This window comes from Corythoichthys intestinalis, chromosome 11 (genome assembly GCF_030265065.1).
Source record: "Corythoichthys intestinalis isolate RoL2023-P3 chromosome 11, ASM3026506v1, whole genome shotgun sequence".
NCBI classification, from domain to species: domain Eukaryota; kingdom Metazoa; phylum Chordata; class Actinopteri; order Syngnathiformes; family Syngnathidae; genus Corythoichthys; species Corythoichthys intestinalis.
The window spans coordinates 14,422,129-14,442,933 of NC_080405.1; the positions used below are offsets into that span (position 1 = coordinate 14,422,129).

General features: G+C 40.5%; 1 protein-coding gene across 2 annotated transcripts in view; it reads left to right on the forward strand.

Annotated features, from left to right (window-relative positions):
- Positions 1-19,592, forward strand: part of frmpd1b (FERM and PDZ domain containing 1b) — a 61,199-nt gene extending 41,607 nt beyond the window's left edge. The window contains exons 8-17 of one of the 2 annotated variants that reach the window (XM_057850113.1): positions 1,516-1,611; positions 2,572-2,697; positions 2,807-2,926; positions 3,224-3,357; positions 7,804-7,930; positions 8,207-8,299; positions 10,418-10,600; positions 10,907-11,108; positions 13,963-14,910; positions 15,032-19,592. In XM_057850113.1, coding sequence (XP_057706096.1) covers positions 1,516-1,611; positions 2,572-2,697; positions 2,807-2,926; positions 3,224-3,357; positions 7,804-7,930; positions 8,207-8,299; positions 10,418-10,600; positions 10,907-11,108; positions 13,963-14,910; positions 15,032-17,508 — 4,506 coding nt within the window. In that variant the 3' untranslated portion in view covers positions 17,509-19,592. The remainder of the gene's footprint in view (positions 1-1,515; positions 1,612-2,571; positions 2,698-2,806; positions 2,927-3,223; positions 3,358-7,803; positions 7,931-8,206; positions 8,300-10,417; positions 10,601-10,906; positions 11,109-13,962; positions 14,911-15,031) is intronic. The other variant, XM_057850114.1, reaches the window with a different exon arrangement.
- Positions 19,593-20,805: the final 1,213 nt, after the last annotated feature.

Here is a 20,805-nt window from a genome sequence, read left to right on the forward strand (position 1 = left end):
GGTTACGACCTACCAGACTTACGCAATTTCGACTTTAAGACGCCGAAGTCTTGTCCGCTATTCTGTCTCCAGTTGTGTTTTTTTTTTTTTTTTTAGTCGCGTAAACAGTACCTAATTCTTGCCATGCCTCCTCCCCCAGAAGCGTTGCCGCAATCCTGCCGTTTCTGACGGCGTCAGGTCCCACCCGCTGTGAGTTCCGGTTCTCATCTGTCCACCCGGGAAGGGCCCTTTTTGGCTTGGGAGCGTCATGATGCCAGCCCTAACCTCCAGTTCTGCTTTGACCCCCGACAAAGCGCCTTTTTCGGACTGGGCTGAAGTTGCCACCTGCTGTCATCTCTGGTTCTCATCTGTCCGCCTGAGAAGCACCCTTTTTGGCTTGGGAGAGTCATGCCGGCCGCCCCAACCTCTGGTTCTTCCCTGGCCGCCGACAATGCGCCTTTTTCGGACTTCCCACTTCCTTGTTCTCATGTTGCCGCTGCTGTTCTCCCCAGGCGCCGACTCTTCTTGCAAATCCCAATCCTGTTTTTTGAGTTCGGATGGCGGGCTCGCGTTAAAAGAGGCAACCTGAGCGGCCATGATTTCCCCCCTCTATCGCCTCCCAACTCTTTCCACAGCGCACTTTTCTCGCAGCAAAACGACTCACTCGCGAGTAAAGCCCGAATAGTCATTCAGTATAACGGCATTTAACACAATGTACCTCACAGTATCTTATTTTTTTCTGATGTTATGTCTATGACGTATAATACATGGTTTTGGACAATTATTTTGTATTTCGAGGTACTTAAAGGGTTAATTTCGATTCATGTGGAAATGTGGGTTACATCGCCAGCCTAGGAACGGAACTCATTCATAACCCGGGTAGTATCTGTACTTGCATAATGTGGTACTGTTTGACGTCACACTGCGAACAATTGAAAAATCTCCCCCTATCAGAACCAATTCACTTGCACACACCACTGCGATCAAATACAAAACTACATACCAGGGCACATTCTTGTTTTGGTCTTGAATGCTTAAAACAATACAAATATTGTAAAATGACTTTAGTGCCTCTTTAAGATCAGCTAGCTATTTTATAGTCACAGTCATGTCTCACTCAAGTAGTTGTCAGCTCTTTTTTTTTCTCATCTAAATCTGATCATTATTTTCACTCCACTGCCTTAACGTATTCAGGAGAGCGGTTCAAACAAAGTGGGAGCCTGTAGTATCGATTTGTGCTTCTCAGTTTAGCCTTCTAATCCACTTTTATTATATTAAAGTGACAAATACTGTGCAAAATGGCTATTTATCTCCTGACAGATCCATGGCTGTGTATTTAGCATGACTAATGAATCTGCACTTGCACTTGTTGATGTCTTTCACGTCTACCTTTTCTCAATAAGACCAGATGTGTTACTTTTTAATGGAAAAGTTCTCCATATAAACATACAGAATAGAACAGATTTGCTATTAGTGATATTCCAAACGTTTCTCCATTGCCGTCTTGTCATCTTTTTTTTTTGTCCTCTCCATCAGGGAAACTCTCTTCTCTTCCTGCCTAATGTTCTAAAAGTCTATTTAGAAAACGGACAGACCAAGGCCTTCAAGTTTGACCATACCACCAGTGTCAAGGTACAGTATATACTGTACATGTGCCATTGAAAGGTTAGGTCTCTTTTTAAAATACAAATCTGTGATTAAAGTAACTGTAGTTCAAGGACTGTCCATAGAATACACACTTTGTTGTATGAATGTGTGAATTTCATATTTATAATGCAGAATAATGCTGTGTAAAAAATAGGGCTGTCAAACGATTTAAATTTTTAATCGAGTTAACTACAGCTTAAAAATTAATTAATCGTAATTGATCGCAATTCAAACCATCTATAAAATATGCCATATTTTTCTGTAAATTATTGTTGGAATGGAAAGATAAGACACAAGATGGGTATATACATTCAACATACGGTACAAAAGTACTGTATTTGTTTATTATAACAATAAATCAACAAGATGGCATTAACATTATTAACATTCTGTTAAAGCGATCCATGGATAGAAAGATTTGTAGTTCCTAAAAGATAAATGTTAGAACAAGTTATAGAAATTTTATATTAAAACCCCTCTTAATGTTTTTGTTTTAATAAAATTTGTAAAATTTTCAATAAAAAAATAAACTAGTAGCCCGCCATTGTTGATGTCAATAATTACACAATGCTAATGGGTGCTTAAGCCCATAAAATCAGTCGCACCCAAGCGCCAGCAGAGGGCGACAAAACTCCAAAAAACACAAGTAACAAGTTGGCATTGCACTGTGCTGTCATTTTAATCTGTTTGAGCGGGGCATGTGCGTTAATTGAGTAAAATATTTCAACGTGATTAATTTTAAAAATTACTTACCGCCCGTTAACGCGATAATTTTGACAGCCCTGGTAAAAAACAAACAAACCCAAAAACACTATCTTTCTTGGAGTATGTTTTACGTTTTATGGCTTCAGGCAATTTGAATTGACCGTTAGCCATCAGCATACTAGAGTGAAATATGTTTGTTTAAGTAGGTCTGAACTCTCTCTCCACCTCCCACCATTCCAGGATATTGTTCTGACTCTGAAGGATAAACTATCCATCCGGGCTATTGAATACTTTGCACTGGTCCTAGAGCAACAGTACAGCATCACCAAACTACTGCTGCTGCATGAAGATGAGCTTATACAAAAGGTAAGAAAACAACATCCGCTAGCCACAAACAACTCTTTTTCAACTGGATACTGAATTTGGTTACCTTGACTAGAAATGGTTTTAATATTTCAATTGGTGTCCCGATCAGGTGGTGCAGAAAAAAGACTCCCATGACTACAGATGTCTATTCCGCGTGTGCTTCATTCCCAGAGATCCTACAGACCTGCAGCAAGAGGACCCCTTTGCCTTTGAGTACCTATTTTTACAGGTAATGCTTTTTGCATGGCAAAGTGTATTAGTAATATGATCTCCGAGATCTAAGCAGTGACTTCGCTATTTATACCACACAGTATTTCAACTGGCAAAACACTTGTCATGCTGATTTATACGCTGAATCTTTGCCTCTCACCATGTTTGTTTTCAACATCGAAATGCTAGATTAGGAATCCAAATGCTTTTACGAACCTGATGAAGCCCAAGAATAAGTTATTTTTACAACGGCCGTAGAAAAGTGTCAACTTTATACTATCCGTGTTAGTGACATTGTAACGTCTTGTCCTTTCAGAGTGTTGGTGATGTACTACAAGAGCGCTTTGCTGTAGAGATGAAGTGTAACACTGCACTCCGCCTCGCTGCCCTGCACATGCACGAGAGACTGGATAGCTGTGGACTGACCAGGACCTCCATCAAAGCCATTACGTGAGTGTGTCAGGGTTAGAACACATTTCTTGCAAGCTTATAAAAACCCGGCCCCAAATAACACTCTAAAGTTATTTTTTTTTCATAGTATTTAACTCATTGCATGGCATTAATTGTTATAGACATTTAAACCAGGAATGTAATTTTCAGACTTTAAGCCGTCACCCACCAAATTTGACATAAAACAACATTTGTTCATAGATAATCTGTAGTGGAGTATAAACTGCAGCTGTCCTCACTGTATTATTGGATATTTACACCAAAAGATATTAACCGGTAACACTTCATTTCAAAGGGACATTATAAAACTGCCATAAATGAACCACCATTCATTGCATAGATTTCATAATGTTTTGACGGGACATGGGATGCCAATTCATAGGGGGCCTATCTTCGTCAAAGCTGACTGAGTGGAAACACAGACAAAGAGCTTTTCATGTTGAAAATTCTTGTGAATAAATTCCTAAATCCCTGAATTTTTTATAGATATAGATCTAAAACAGTCTCGATTCTTGGTTAAAAGCAAATAAAATAGGGCAGTTAGCATTTATTTAATGTAAATATGTCGAATGTGCTGCTAGTCTATAAGCAGGGGTGCCCATAATTTTTTTGCCCAGGTTCTCAGAGGAGGACCTGGAGATCCTCATTGAGCTTGAGAGCCGACCTGGCTGACGCGATAAATTTATGACAAGCTTTACTTAGAGCCAATTAACTTTAATTAATTATATTAACAATTAATGCTTGATTAACATCAACTGGCACAACAAAATTGCCATTACTTTGAAGTGAAATGTAAAGAAATAAAAAGCACCAATTCAAAATAAAGGGCATTATGCGGCTCCCATATTAACTCCAAGCCTTTTTAAAAGTGGGATGTCCTCCTCATAAAACCTCATTGAACGTGCATGTTTAGCTTTGTAAAATGCGAGCAAAAACACGTTTGTCAGTGCATGCCGCTGTTCATTACCTTTATGCCGCCACTTGTCCATAGGGCGAGTGGGGCCCTGTTTGACATCGATAGTTTGCTTAATTGCCACATGCTCTCTGTTTTTTTCCTACTTTTCAAAGTTTGGATGGCTGAAATTCTTTGACCCTACATAAAATGCGCTGCTCTTATCGGCGACATTGGGATTCTCACGGCACATTTTGTACCGCATTTCCGTGCGAGCATCATTTGCTTCTAGCCATGATACCTCCTGTAGCCACTTTTCAGCAAAAGTCCTTTTTTTCGGTAGCTCCGGTGATGTCTCTGTCGTCTGTCTGTCTTTTGACGGGGGTGGGGGAACACGGAAGTAATTACTCAGTGTGGCCTGCCTCTTCGACATTTTGAGAAGTTATTTTCTCGTGTCCGCCGCAAATACAGTGGTCAGCCATCGGTACGCAAAAGCGTATGGAAGCCGTTTAGAGCCAGCGCGTTTGTCTACGTCCAGTACGCATGCGCGCATGCGGACCACTTATGTGCACCCCTGTCTATAAGCCACTCTGGCGCCGCCTTATCACCACAAAGAGCTTTTTACATTGAAATTCTTCTGAATAATTTCTTAAATCCCTGAATTCTTCATAGATATGGGCGTAAAACAGTCTTGATTCTTGGTTAGAAGCAAAAAAAAAAAAAGGGCAGTTAGCATTTATTTTACGTAAATATGTGAAATGTGCTGCTAGTCTTTAAGTCACTGTGGCACCGGCTTATCACCGCAAAGAGCTTTTTACGTTGAAATTCCTGTGAATAAATGCTTAAATCCCTGAATTCTTTATAGATATGGACTTAAAATGTCTCGATTCTTGGTTAAAAGGAAAAAAAAACGGGCAGTTAGCATGTATTTTACGTAAATTTGTCAAATGTGCTGCTAGTCCTTAAGCTACTGTGGTGCCGCCTTACGACCACAAAGAGCTTTTTATGTCGAAAGTCTTGTGAAGAAATGCTTAAATCCCTGAATTCTTTATAGATATGGATGTAAAACAGTCTTGATTCTTGGTTAGAAGCAAAAAACGGTGCAGTTAGCTTTTATTTTACGTAAATATTGCGAAGTATAATGCCAATGCTGTAGCGGCTAATTTCTCCCATTGACTTTTTCACAACGTTTCAAAATGCATGCATGGTATGGAAAATATAATAATTACCTTGAATCCTCTAACTCCTGAGACAATGCTTCCTGTTTGTATGCGGTACAGCTTTCGTACTTTTTCAACCTAAATCTGGCGTTGGGTCACTGCATTTGTTTGGGAAGAACTACAACCGACTGTGAATAACTGAAGCGGAGTGTGGGACGCCCCCCTGCGAAATGGCATGCCTCAGTGTCTGGGGAATCTGTCGCATCTATATCATTATGAAGTCTATGTTCATTGGTTAAAAAAGCTTTATTTGGCCATCACTGCTCCCTTGGGCGAGACAGTCAACCTCTGCTGCCACCTGCTGTCAACCCTGTTGTCGCCCAACATGCCTCCCAACATGCATTGCAGCGCTACAGATATAAATAACAAGCAAAATTTATGTTCTGTGCTTTTTATTTCTTCAGTTACTGTTCCAGTTGTTTCATTAAATGCTAGTTATGGTATTTGGTAACACTTTATTTGACAGTGGCGCCATAAGACTGTCATAAGAACAGCATACTTATGATATGACACTACCATGAGCATTAATGAATGCTTATGACAGATGTCATTTTGTGCCATCCGGCAAATTATCTTACTTTTGAATGGATATAAACGATCCGAGCTGGACATAAATGGCGTTAGTGACATAATTTGCCAGATGACACTTAATGACATCTGTCATAAGTATTCATTAATGCTCATGATAGTGTCATGTCATAATTATGACGGTCTTTTGGCAGTTTTATGACGCCGCTGTCAAAGTATTACCTGTTCCCCAAATAAATGAACAAATAAGCCGCACTGGACTATGAGCCGCAGGATTCAAAATGAGGTAAAAAAGTAGCAGCTTATTGTGCGAAAATTACGGTATACAGTGGAATTTTCAGGTTAAGACACGCCTCAACGGGAAAATATTGCCTCTTTTTATGAAAGAAATTTCAGGGTACGAAAGGCAATTATACAGCTTGGCTGGTACTTGCAGCTTCAAGAGTTTACTGAACGTAACATACTTATAGCTGCTTTGCCATTGGCTATTGCCTGGTATTCTAATTGGCTAAGAGGGACCTCTACTGTATGTGTATGTGTGTATCTCATCGTCCCGACAGCTTTACATGAGTGTATTAGCTTTTATTCTTTATTCTTGGCATTTGTTACATGTTTTGATGCATTTCTATAAATTATGAAAGATTTATGACTGAACTTTGGGGCGCTTCCAACGGACTAAGGCATTTACCGTAATTTTTGGACCATAAGACGCACCTGACTATAAGTCGCCACGCCACACAGCAAATTTGACACGAAAATGCCATTTGTTCATCGATAAGCCGTACCGGACTCTAAGCTGCAGCTGTCCTCACTGAATGATCGGATATTTACACCAAAAGATATTAATCGGTAACACTTTATTTGACAGCGGCATCAAACGAATCTCATAAGACCAAATGAACCACCATGAAGCTTTGAACCTATTGGCTGCAAAGTGTCATTGCTTCAAGAAGTTTCATTTTGCCATCACTGCTCCCTTGGGGGAGACAGTCAACCTCTGCTGCCACCTGCTGTCAAACTTGTAGTTGTCCAACATGCCTCCTAGCATGCATTGCAGCGCTACAGATGTAAATAACAATCAAAATTTGTGTTCTGTGCTAATTATTTATTCAGTTACTGTTCCAATTATTTCATTAATTGCTGGTTATGGTATTTGGTAAAATGTATTTGACAGTGGCGCCATAAGACCGTCATTACACAATCATAATTATGACATGACGCTGTCATGAGCATTAATGAATGCTTATAACAGATGTCATTTAATGTTATCCTGTAAATTATCTCACTTTTGAATAGATCTAAAAGATCCGAGCTGGACATAAATGGAGTTAGTGACATAATTTTCTGGATGACACTTAATGACATCTGTCATAAGCATTCGCTAATGCCTATGATAGTGTCATGTCATAATCATGACAGTCTAATGACATTCTTATGACGCCGCAATCAAATAAAATGTTACCTATTAACCCAAATAAATACAAAAATAAGCCGCACTGGACTATAAACCGCGGGATTCAAAATTAGGGAAAAAGTAGGGTCTTATAGTCTGAAAATTATGGTACATGGAAACCCATCTCAGAATTTTCAAGCTATGAAACTACTTCCAGAACCAATTAATCTCGTAAGTAGAGGTACCAATGTAATTTCTGCACGAAAGGTTAAAAACAGAGCAAGAAATGCAAGTAAGTTTTTTACAAAGACACACAACCCAGTCTTGATTGTCAGCAAGCTAATGATTTAACAATTTATTTAATGTTTTAGCAGCTCGGTGTGCTTAGTATCTATTTGTGTGGCTGATGACAGGAAGGAGTTCGGCCTTGACAGCTTCATTTCTCCCACGCTGCTGAGCAACATGAGGGAGAAGGACCTAAGGAAAGCAATCAGCTACCACCTCAAAAAAATCCAGTCTCTATTAGAGCCTCGCCAGAAGGTAGAAGTTGACTAAGATGTTTGACGATAGTGTAAAAATAATGGCTAATAAGTGTTAAGTTGCGGTTGCAGTTTGCTTCAGAGCTAATCGTTCTGTGGTTTCTAAGTGATATATGGATTGACATATTGAGTGGGAAGGCCAAATTATGGGTTATATGCTGCTTAGTAAAATGACTGGGGGTAAATTTCTTTGTAGGTGTTATTTTTTTTTTTTGACCACCGCTATTTCATATCTTTTCTTCTGTCCTTCCATTCCTTTACACGTATTTTGTTTTAGGTGATATCTGCTTCCCAGGCTCGGCTAGCCTACCTCACTCAGCTGGGAGAGCTCGTTTCTTATGGAGGACGATCCTACTCAGCGACGATGATGGTAAATTAAAAGCCAGCAATTAGATCAATAACCTGTACTGTAACTCTTGGATTAAAATTGTAGTTGTTAATTGTTAAAGAGCCTATCAAACTTGTATTGGATAGCTATTTTGGTTTAGCATGGAAAGGCCTCATCATTCATACTTACACTGACTTTCCAAATCATTGTATCCAATAAGATTCATGCCAGGAACTGCACTTAAAAAAAACAGCCTTTAGAGAGATATTCATGTGTAGTTTTTTTTTTTTTTTTTTTTAATAGATGATGTTACTTATCAACAAAACTGAGAATTATGGGCAGTGTAATGTGTACTTTATGCAGTAATGCTATGTTGAGCAAAAAAAAAATAAAAAAAATGACAGAGCATCTAAAATACTTTTTTAAATACATTATATTTACTTTGAAATATCCTTTTTTTACTTTTCTGTGTCTGTTCTCACTTTCTTGCTCACAGTTTGTAAAAATCGTCAAAGTGTGCAGAGTTCTTCCATTCCTGTGAAACTGACACATAAAGCTAAAGAATAAATTACCAAATCTTACTAGGGGACCTTATCTTACTCTTCTTTTGCTTGTAATCGTGCTGCCTTGTTCCGATTGACCTCAGAAGTAGCACAGTATTGTACTACATGGAACTCCCCCACCACACACAAAAGGAAAACATTAGTTATACTTGCTAACGCTTCTCCGCACTGATATTTTCCCCAGTGTTGTTAATCTTTAAAAAAGTAAATAATTACAATTACAAATTACTTCTCCCAAAAAGTAATTGAGTTAGTAACTCACTTACCTCAACGTAAGAGTAATTAGTTACTCGGCAAAGTAATTGACATTACTTTACAAATTCTAACCATTATTACATGATCCATTCTATAACGTCTTACACATCAAATATATTTATCTTAACGGATTGAATTGAACGGTCTTTTTCATTCCAAAGAAACATCAGTCATGTACTTCACTCTTTTTACAATTTCTAAAATTTCACCTATGTAATAGTGTAATGGTATACAAACTTTAACTTTCAACTGCCGTGGGAAAAGCTCATTTCCTGTTGTACTGAACCGTGACTTGTGTGTACAGTTTTTCAATATGCGGGTGAAGCTTGAATCTCTTCTATCTTTGCTCCAGTTGTTTTAAATATATATATATATATTTTAAATCACACACGGTTTATGGATACGTCATTCAAAAAAAGTTTAGGGCAAGTGACTATTTTTGGTGATAAAAAACAAAAACAAATTATTATTATATTGTAGCATCTACAAGGACAACACTCACTTGGTGATGATAATGCATACTGAACAGGAAAACAGTCCATTATTTTCAATTAATTGTAGTGCTGCAACGATGGATCAGTTAACTTGCGTAATTCGATTAGAAAAAAGATTCGAATTAAATTTTGCTGCTTTGAGTATTTGTTTTCAGAGCATTGTAAAAAAATATTTTATAGCATTTAAGCTAGCGGACTTTTGCTATGTAAGTTAGCCAATTGTTCTTTTGATGTACTTTGATCCTCATTCATTTTTTTTTTTTTAATACTATTTGCGGCTCAGCTCAGGTATTTTAATTTTTTATGTTCCTTATCCGATTACTCGATTGTTCGAACTAACTAGTTCATCGATTAATTGTTCTTTTGATGTACTTTGATCCTCATTCATTTATTTTTTTTACCATTTGAGGCTCAGCTCAGGTATTTTAATTTTTTATGTTCCTTATCCGATTACTCGATTGTTCGAACTAACTAGTTCATCGATTAATCGACTGCTAAAATAATCGATAGCTGTATCCCTAATTAATTGACCCACCTGAACGACATGAACTGTATGTAAAAAGTTTCCCGAGCGTTTAACACGCTAAATGCTAATACTAGCGAGAACGCGAATGCTATGCAAATGCTTCAAGCCACCTAGCATCGCATTGCAATGGCGTCACAACCTCTCCTCTCTTCTCCCGCTCTGCTCTCTCTGTGTCTCCCAGACATTTCTCGTGTCATTCAGCCAACGTAGTAACCCATAGTAACGCACTACTACTGACAAAAATAACGCAGTTAGTAACGCCGTTATACTCTAACGCTGTTATTAAAAACACTGTTTTTTTTCCCCTTTCATCAACACCCAGCTTCAAGAAAGGGAGGTGTTGGTCAGCCTGTTGGTCGGAGCCAAATACGGCATGAGTCAGGTCATCAACCACAAGCTCAATGTGATCTCTACATTGGTTGAGTTCAGCAGCATCAGCCGTGTGGAGTTGCTCTCTGAGTCGGACAAAGTCAGCCTGCTGCGCATCTCACTGCACGACATGAAGGTATGCAATTTTTTTGCACATGTGCACTGAGACACTTGGCTCTATTTTTCATTCAAATTGAAGCTCTTTTACGCTGACACAGATTAGAAAATTGATGCTTCAGTAAATATAGGTCAAGCACCCTTCCAGTGACACCCAAGTAGCCTAAAGGATTGCGTATTAGTGCTGTAAGATGAATTCACTGGACTCAGTTGTGACTCTCTCTCCCCCCCTTTGTCCCACTCCATTGCCTTTTTCTTCCTTACCCTCTGGCTTGAATCACTTCCGCTTTACGCTTATCTTCTACAATACCCCCCCATCCATCAGCCCTTTGCCTTACTGATGGACTCTCTGGCAGCCAAAGATCTAGCATGTCTGCTGGGAGGGTACTGCAAACTCCTGGTGGATCCCGCTCTCAATGTCTTCCGAATGGGGCGCCCCAAAGTGAGGGTGCACCGAATTGCTGCTGAAGAAGGTGTGTTTGAGAAGTTCACCGTAGTAGAGGGCACGTGCTATGAATCCCTATCAAGTGAGCAAAAACTGTTTTAAGTCATCACTTTTTGACTTACAGTAGGCCATTTCAATACAGTGGTACCTCTACTTACGACATTAATTGGTTCTGTGATGGTTCTGGAAGTATTCTCGTAACCTGAAAATTCTGTAAGTAGGGATGCGTTTTCCATGTAAATGCCCTAATCTGTTCCATATACCTAACCCAGGGGTCGGGAACCTTTTTGGCTGAGAGAGCCATGAACACCACATATTTTTAAATGTAATTCCGTGAGAGCCATACAATATGTTTAAAACTAAAAATTCAAGTAATGAGTGCTTTCTATGTAATTTCAACACTTTTAAAGTACAATAAGTCTCTGAATGATTTTTAATAACATTGTTACGCTGATGCTAATCAATGATGAGTATTTCTTACCATTAATGCGACTTCTCCTGCTGCATGGTTTTGCTGATGGCTTTGTAATCTGGTTGATACTTTGTAAGGTTAAGCTTCATGCAGGCGTTGAGAAACTTAGGATGCGTCTCTTTTCATGTTCACAAAGCGCCACGAATTCTGTTTTTCCCCACCACGCACAGAGCACCGTCAGTGCACCCCGAAACAGGTTTATCCATCGGTAGATTTTTTTCTTAAGCTAACTCACTGAAGGACTGGAATAAATCCTCCCCTCTTGTTGTCCTTTTCATAGTCAAAACCTTGCAATCAAGCTGAACTGGGATAAATTGCTTACATCTGTTGACTCGTCCAAAGCGAGAGAAAAAAACAGTGCCGCAAAAATGTCCTTCACTTGCGTTGCCTCAATTTAATTTGACATCATTACGGTACGATCGTGAACAGTTCTTGCCGACAGAGGCATGTCTTTCATCCATTTAACTATCTTGTCTTTATCCGAAAAGTCGTCAAAAAGTTCATTGGCAACATCAAGCATGAATGCGTTGGCATACTCCCCATCCGTGAATGGCTTCAGGTTTCTCACAATTGCTAAAGCGCCAGCAAAGCTAGCCAAATTCCAGTCACCGTGTTGGGTCCAAACACGGAGTTGCTGCTGACTAGCTTGCACTCTTAGTAGCTTTTGACATTCTTTCTTCCAGCTGTCCTCCGCAGGATATTTTGATGCAAATGTCGTATGGCGGGAGTCGAAGTGCCGCTTTATATTTGACCTTTTCATAGTTGCAATTTTATCATTGCATATTAGACACTCCGCAGAACCTGCTTTTTATTTTTGCCATCTTCTCAAAAGGGTTTCTAAAATTGACTGACAATGCGGAAAACAAAAGTGAAAACGAAGTAAATTTACTTCCTGATCTCACACACGCGCACATCGGCCGCTATTTTCGACAGCAAAATACGACAACCCCGCTTGAACAGTGTCTCTTCCTCATCTGCGTTGCCTATGCGATTGATAGAAAGATAAATAGATAGACACAACAAAACGTATGTTTGCCACTTTCCCACTAAAATAAAACTGCGAACTGGCTTTCTAGTCGCCGGTGACCGTCGCCGTTTCGCGCAAAGGAGTATAACGAAACTTTTTGTTTTTAATAATTAAAGATTTGTCTACTAGCCAGATGCAGCCGTCAAAAGAGCCCGATCTGGCTCGCAAGCCATACGTTCCCGACCCCTGACCTTACCTAACCATTAATACCTGTAATGAAGTAGATAATAGAACATGATACAAAGGAAAAATGAAAAATGTATATCTTACCTTTCGACTGAAGATCAATGGTGCCTATCGCCTATCTCACTCTTCATCACCCAAAAATGTGAGGAGACCTGTGCTCTCATGTAGTACTAATGTAGTGAACCATCTGTGGGCTTAAAAAACTCTTTGTGAGATAAAATCGTGAGGAAAGTTGTGCGGAAACTTGTGCTCTTTTGGCTCAGACGTCGACCCACTAAACAATGATAACACCTGTACAAGTCATCATACTGTGACACCCAAATTGAAATTTCATCAACAATTGGCCAATAGGAGAGGAAGCATGATGGGAAAGATTATGACCAATAGGGCAGCAGGCTCTTATGGCGCGACATATAAAAGCAGGAAGTACAAATGTACCTTTTACAATATTGTATTGTTATTTTTGCCTCACGTAACCTGAAATTTCTTTCTTAACAATAGGCAATGTTTTCCTGTTTAGGGGTGTCATAACCTCAAAATTACGTTTGTAGAAATGTTCGTAACTAGAGGTACTACTGTAGGTGGGTCATTCCTGATTTGGAAGACTTTTTCTATCTGCCCATTAATTTTCAATATGCTGTATTCACAAAATACAGAAACATAAATGACTCTCAAGCACCCTCTCAAATGGCTTTTTCTATTGTACTTCCCTCTTGATAGCCAAAGTACAGTACCTACAAAATGTGGTCTTCTTTGTATGGTACTGTCAATATCTAGTTGTTATAATTGTTTGAATGTTTTTTTTTTTTTTAATTACAAAAATATTTTAAACATTAGAAATTATGCATTTGCAATTGCAGTCGTTAATAAAGCTTTTATAGAAATTATGCATTTGCAATTGCAGTCGTTAACAAAGCTTTTAAAGCTTTTTTGCGATCTTGGAAAAAAGTGAGTGACATGAATATATGTTTTTGTATGTTTTTCAGATTCCTGAGTATATTTTACATTGCATCGCCAAACACAGCACATGACAAATAAAGCATCTTGTTAAAAAAATGTTGATGGTTGATCTGGACATATTAAATTATATGATGGTTCATTACATGTATTTCAATTCTGGAATGACCCACATACATATTTTCATCATGTGGATACATGACAGCAAATATAGGCATGGATAGAAAAGCCACATATGGGTGTTTGATAATAAATTAAAACATTATTGTGCTAACATCTTATTTCTCATGTTAGGTTATGTGTCTCGCTGCTGTAGTGACTCAGACGAATCAACAGATGAGGATGACCCGATGGACTCTCAGAATTACAAACACCATGACCCAGCAAGTCAGGACTGGGAGGAAAGGCGGAGGACAGAGGAAGAAAAGAGAAAGGAGGAAGACAGACAAGAGAGGGAGGAGCACAAAGGCAAACAGGAAGTGAAGATAGTCGTGACAACCGAAGGTCAAGAATACGTGGGTGAAAAGGAACGAGGCGCTTCAGGAAGCGGTCTGTACAAAGTGATGAATGAGGAACTGAATCCAGAGAACACCTGGTACCACACGGATCTACGGGTGACCAGCAGCTTTTCCAGCTTGTCTAGCAGCTCTTTGAGTGCAGCCCTAGAGGAGAGCAGTACTGCAGTCAAAGCTCTCACTCGTTTGGATGCGTCGTACACAAGAGAGAATCCCCATACTTTGGATGTTCATCGACCATACCTCCTGGAACCCAAAGGGCTCAAAGAACCGTCCCGACCGACGAATCTCAATTACCGGGGCGGCAACAGCTCTTGTGTTTGTTTCACTGAGCTCTCGAAAGCTGACTTTCTCTCAAGCCCATCAGGAGCGACAAGTGATGATGAGGAGGAGGAAGAGGAAGAGCAGGAAAGGATGGTACTGAGGCGCATTTCTAAGATCCCGAGTTCAAGAGATTTAAGAATGATTGACAGCACACCGTTTGAAAGAGCGCCCATTAAGCGAAAGAAGAAGACCCCTCCCAAAGTCCCAATACGAACCAGTTCCATTCCAGGCCACAAAGCAGGACAAGCAGAGCAGCGTGTCTCCAAAGATGAAGAATCTCTTTTCCAGACACCTTCCCCCAACCCCAAACCAGCTCTTTCGGTGAAAGACAATGTGTCCGAGTCTGAAGAGGAGTTTTTCGATGCACAAGAAAGATTCACTCCACCAGTTCCAGATCTCTCAGGTATGTTCAATTGTCATGATATATTGTTATTTTTTAGCCAGGGGACATTTGTCAAACCTTGATTGAAGAAAATGTTTAGAATGAATGTTGCATTCCAATAAAAATTGCCTCTCTCTTGCAGACGTAGAGCTTGCGGATCGGCGCAATGCAAATCGACTGAGTGGAACATGGAATTCTCTTGGAGCTTCTTTGGAAAAAGAACCATCGTCACCCCTTTCTAATAATGTAAAACCTTCTAAGATCAAGAAAGAATTAGAGGAGCCTAAATGTCCCACAAGTACAGCTAGTAACCTTGTCAGTAAACCATATACTACAGAGAAACCTGTAGCTAAAGTCAAACCACCTTTGGGACCTAAACCCCAGCTCCCCCCCAAACCTCAGAATATTCCTCCCAAGTCTCCAAAACATGGGAAATCATATGCCCACTGCAATGGGGATGCCTGTGGACGTCTGTCTTCTGACCTCCTGGAAATGGAGCCGGACACGATGGAGTTCAAGTCGGTCACATACACAGGAGGCACGGGAGGGTTGGCACTGTCCACGCCACTCATCACGGCAGTGCGATGTACCAAACCAACATTACCGGTCACAGCACTACAAACCAGGGAAGAACAGAAAAATAGGACAAAAGACAATGGACAGCATATCATTTCCAAAGACAAAACTTGCATACCTGAACCTGAGGAGACAAAAAGTAACGGGACTGTGAAACCCCCACCAAATGTACCCACTATCCCTCGCTCAAATTCCAGTACTAAATTATCCGCCCCTCCTCCAGTACCACCAAAACCCACTTCTCCAAAAATTCTCCATCATTTATCATTAGTTGCTAGCTCTACAGTCTCTCCAACAGATCCCAACAAAAGCATCATCATAGACGGTACAAGTCCACCAAACGGTATTCACCCCTGGAGTAGCCGCAATGGTAGCGTTCAGTCAGGACCAAGGAGGGTCTCCGTGAGCCATGAGAGCCTGTCACCCAAAAATGCAGAGGCATCAATTGCCGCCTCCCTCACCTCAAACAAAACGGTTATTGGCCACGAAAGTAGGGATGAGCGAAGATCTGGGTCTGGCTCAGATCTTAGAAGTAGTTCTTCCAGTCTTGGAGGCAGACTGTCTGCTTCTGCTCTTAGAGGGAAGATTCAGGCGCTTCCCTGGTACATGACCCGCTCACAGGAGATTTTAGGGACTCTGGACTACCCCTCTACCAGCTCAATCAATGGTGATACCTCTGGGTTTGGGTCAGGTTTATCTGTAGCAAGTGGGTTGTCTGACACGAACAAAACCCCTGTAAAGGAGAAAGAAACAGAAACAGTGGTTTCGAAACCTGGCGGGAGAGGGAATATTTTAGAGGATGGTGCAGAGGTTGTCATCGCTACCATTAAAGAGGCAGGGGAAGTGACTTCATACATGAGAAAGATCCATGGGACGAATGGGTCACATCCTAATCTCAATTTCGCTAGCAACAGTGCGCACAATGTTTCATCAGAGCAGCCGCAATCACGGACCCATTCAGGAGTGGGGATGGGAGGCATATCCAACATGCAGATCGGGGGAGACTCGCCAACGTCTTCCCTCGGAGACAGCACCCCTCCACAGCAGAGGGAGGTCTGTGGCTGCCGTACCGTTTACGCCAACTGTTTCAGCGGCGACAACGAGGACGGCATCAGCTTTGACGAGGAACTCACCGTGTACGAGTTCTCTCGTCGCACACGTCCAAAAACAGCACGACCTCCTCCTGTCCCCTCACCCACCACGCCCCCTCCAAATCCCAATATCCTGTCACTGCTGAGAGACAATCCACGTCCCTTGTCTACTCTCTCCACTGCTTCTTCAGAACTCAGTCCTCTAGTGTCTTGTCCGGTGTCTCCGTCAACATCTCTCCGGGGTCCCCTTCATTCCCTCACTAACAAGAACTATGGCGGCCTGAAAGGAGGTTTTGTCTCCCTGCGACAAGATATTGATCAGCTTTTGCTGGTTTTGGAGAGCACGCTACCTGAACAGCTGCAAACAAACACATTTTTAAAGCAAGATGGCACAGGGCCCGACCCGAATCACAACGGAAGTGAAGGTAACACTACGCAAACATCATGTTGTATGGGATTCAGTCCCATTAGCATGACAGAGGCAGAGAGGAGTCTTCTCCAAACAGAGGCTCGACGACTGGCGTCCGGGTGTCAGCGGGCCACACGTGTCGGCTGGGCTCCCGATGAAGCCCTGAGGTCATTGTCCAACAGCTTTGGTGCGTTGGTTCAGCTATCGGCGGCGTGCATGCGAACCAATCCGTGCCCTGGCTGCGAGAGCTGCCATAATGTTAGCTTAGATGATGACAGTCGGGAACCTATGGAAAAGTTGAAAGAGATTGTGGCTCTGTACCGAGAGTTTGTTGGAGCTGTTGAGACAGCTGGAACTGGTGCTGGGGGCAGGAGCGCGGGCCTAAATGGTTCTGGACAAAGCCAAGGAGAAGGCGATGGCGTGAGGCTGCTCGCCAAACGCTGCACTGTACTCATCTCTTCCGTGTTCGCGCTAACACAGCTCTTCCGGACACCCGCATTGGTCTCCTCTGATACTCCCAGTGGTCTACCCCTGAACTTTTAACCTTCTAACCTGCCAGACTGTTAAAACACTGAATTTAGAGGTACGAAAGGTATGGACCATTTGTTCTTGTACAGTAAGTGCCATGCACATGCACACCACACATGATAACACATTAAGCCCACAAAACCCTAAATGAGGAGCGGAAACTTTGCCTGGCCTCTTTGTGGATGCATATGGACTATGCATTTGTACATATGAGTTTTATAACTCTTATATTTCTCTTATTTTATTACAACCTGTGTATGTATGTAAGGATGAATTGCCAATTTATGTATTTATGTATTTATTTTTTACAGTATTTGCACCGTGGTCTGTGATGTTCAGGTCTCTGGTGGTTAAAAAAAAAATGAAACTATGGATGTCACTGGATTTTTTTTTTAATCTGACCCTATATTTAAAACAGTATTATATTAACTTTCTTTCACTCCACAAGGTGTAATCTGTAAATGGTCTCTTTTGTAATTATAACGTTTTACTACGAACAATCACAAATGCAGAAAGATAAACACATTTGTTTTATATGTGCAGGTTTGCACGATTCTCTTTTTCCAACATAGCAGTAACATCCAACTTGCATTGGACAATACCATTACAAATCAGGGAGAGTACTTGCAACTGTTACAGATTGCACCTTTTTTTCCATAAGTCTCATAACCTTGTGTTTTTCTACATTTTCCTCTTGTCCTAACTGAGCATCTCTGAAACACTAAAACATTATGCAGTATTATAACGTAGTTTTCATCCAAAGGCTATCATATACAGTATATAGACAGGATATATTTTCTGGAAATGTGAGCGTATGGACCATGGTGTAAAACAAAGGAGCGTATAAATAATGAAATATTTTGGCAAGTTAGAAAAGTGACTGTTGACGCTGTTTTGATGTAGCAATGATCCAGTTTTAAAACACTTATCCAAACTGTCTCCTGTGTTCTCTGCTTCAGTGACAAATGCTCTACACTGCGGTCCAACATTGATGTTCTTATCTGTCTTATGTCACTACTTTAGTTCATGACTATGCAAACTCCTCATCTCTCAATACTTTTTGTCTTTTTGTGCCAATATTGAAAAACACAACTGCATTATGTTTGTCTGAAAATAATGGGTGCTTTGTTGACCTGTGTGTCAATTTTGGAGAAGTTAACTGCATTTGACTTGCAACATTCGGCAAAGTTGCATGACATTTGAATTTGTCAATATAAAGACTCCATACTGATGTCTGTGAGTTGTCAGTCTTCACTTGATCTGGGAAAAACAGAATGTTGGTTTACATGCTCATACAAATGAAATCAGTGAGACTATATTGTTGAAGATGGTGTATTTACGAAATGGTGACAGACTCAGGAAGAAAACCAGTGTCTGTTGCCCCTCACAACTACCTATCTGGTTTATAGATAAAAATAGTAACACATAAATTTTCATCTGCAGTCATGTAGACTGTAGCCAGGTTTATGCAGAAGTAGGCTTAGAAAGAAATGTATTGTGAATAAATGACACATGAACCTTTAAACCATAATATATTCTGGTTTGATACATCAAAACGTTTTTTTTTAAGTCCAGATTCTAAATCTCTGGTTCTTACTTATTCTCTCGAGAATGTTTACTGCAGAACTCATCATTCTCTCTTTCACTGGGCAGCATGTCGATTGACAACACTTATACACTCTCTTTAAAGCGGAGAGCTTTTAATTTTGTCCCAATGAGAAACACTTGAGCCGAGAGGCTTTGTAACCACAGCTGCTCAGCAGTCCAGCCTGATCCAAAGTCCCCCTTCCAAGTCAAGATTGCGCTTAATCTGATCTTTATCTGTCTGACTTTTTGATTCCGTAATCTAGAAGTCTGCAGTGAATCACATGTTAAAGACACATTCTCTGATGTGACCCATTTCTTTAAACACAAAAAGGCTGGTGTTTAACAGGTTACTGCAACGACAGGTTACGCAAGTAAGAAAATGGGTTAAATTGTGTTAAATAAACGGCCAACGGGGCGGAAGCCAATCTGTCCTGCGGGGTTGTTCTGCCTGACAGACACATGTAGCTCATTCCTACTTTACATAAAGAATCACATGCTTTTACTTTCACATCGGTGCTGTAAAACCAGAGATCTGTTTTATAGAGTGTGTTCACTGCTGCGTTAGGCCCACTTTCATTTCTGCAGTTGCATTCGTTTATTTTCCCCCTCACCATCAAAAGGGATTGGACGTCTAGCAGCGTCAATGGTAGGCATGTTCCGGCATGATATTCTGATATTTTTACTGGCATGCTGCAAATGAAAATATCAATACAGCCCCCACAAGAAGCTTGAATTCAGCCTACATTCTGTTGCACTTCTCAGCTTTAACACTAGATGGAGCTTGCTTTATAGTGAAACGACTAATTACATTGGTTGCGCCCCCTGGTTACCAAAAACAATGACTATTTTAAAAAATTAACAAATTAATGCCGTGAATAAGCATGTACCTGTATGATATTCTGACGGTCTGATAACCTTAAGCCAAAAATATCACGGTTTCACAGTATCACGGTATTGCAATTACAGCTTTAAAATGTGTTACTTAGAGATATCTGGGTTTTAAAAAATTAATCCATTGAACATGATTTTTATTTTTCAAAACAAGCAAATTGGAACATAAGTATAATGTTAAGTTCAAAAAAAAAATTCTAAAAACAATTAAAATAAATGCAGTCCTTTAGATGAGCCTAAACCCACAGCCACAGTTCAACATTTTTGCCATCACAACAGAAATAATTGATTTTCCATAAAAAGCACGTATGACTCGTATCATGTTTACACCACACAATCTTTTTCAGCACAGACAGTTGCCAAAGAGAAAAAAACCCACTGCATTTTATACCACAGCTAAACACACTAAACAGAATGGAGTTAACTCTCAGCTGGTGGGAAATGTTTATGATTGTGCTTACTAACCGTTAATTTTGTATAATGCGAAATCATATTGGAGGTATTGCGTCCCCAGCAGCCACCTTCTGCAAACATGTTTTACATGTCGGTTGGCCCTCCTCATCTAAGCCGCAGCCGTCTGTAACTTTTCAGTAGCCGAAGTATTCCCATGCCAGCAATTTCGTTTTCTTCGATGAGGGGGAAAAGAAGTTCAGAAGTTTCACCTCCTCCAGCCAACATGTAGCACAGCTGACTCACTGACACTGAGCAACAACCGGTGGGGGAGGGTTGAGCCTTGCAACTGCAAGTGGGGGATTTCTCCATACATTTTTGGGACATAAAAATTAAAAAAATATCTAATTACCTTAGGGACGGTATGGCGGAAATTTTTGCGGT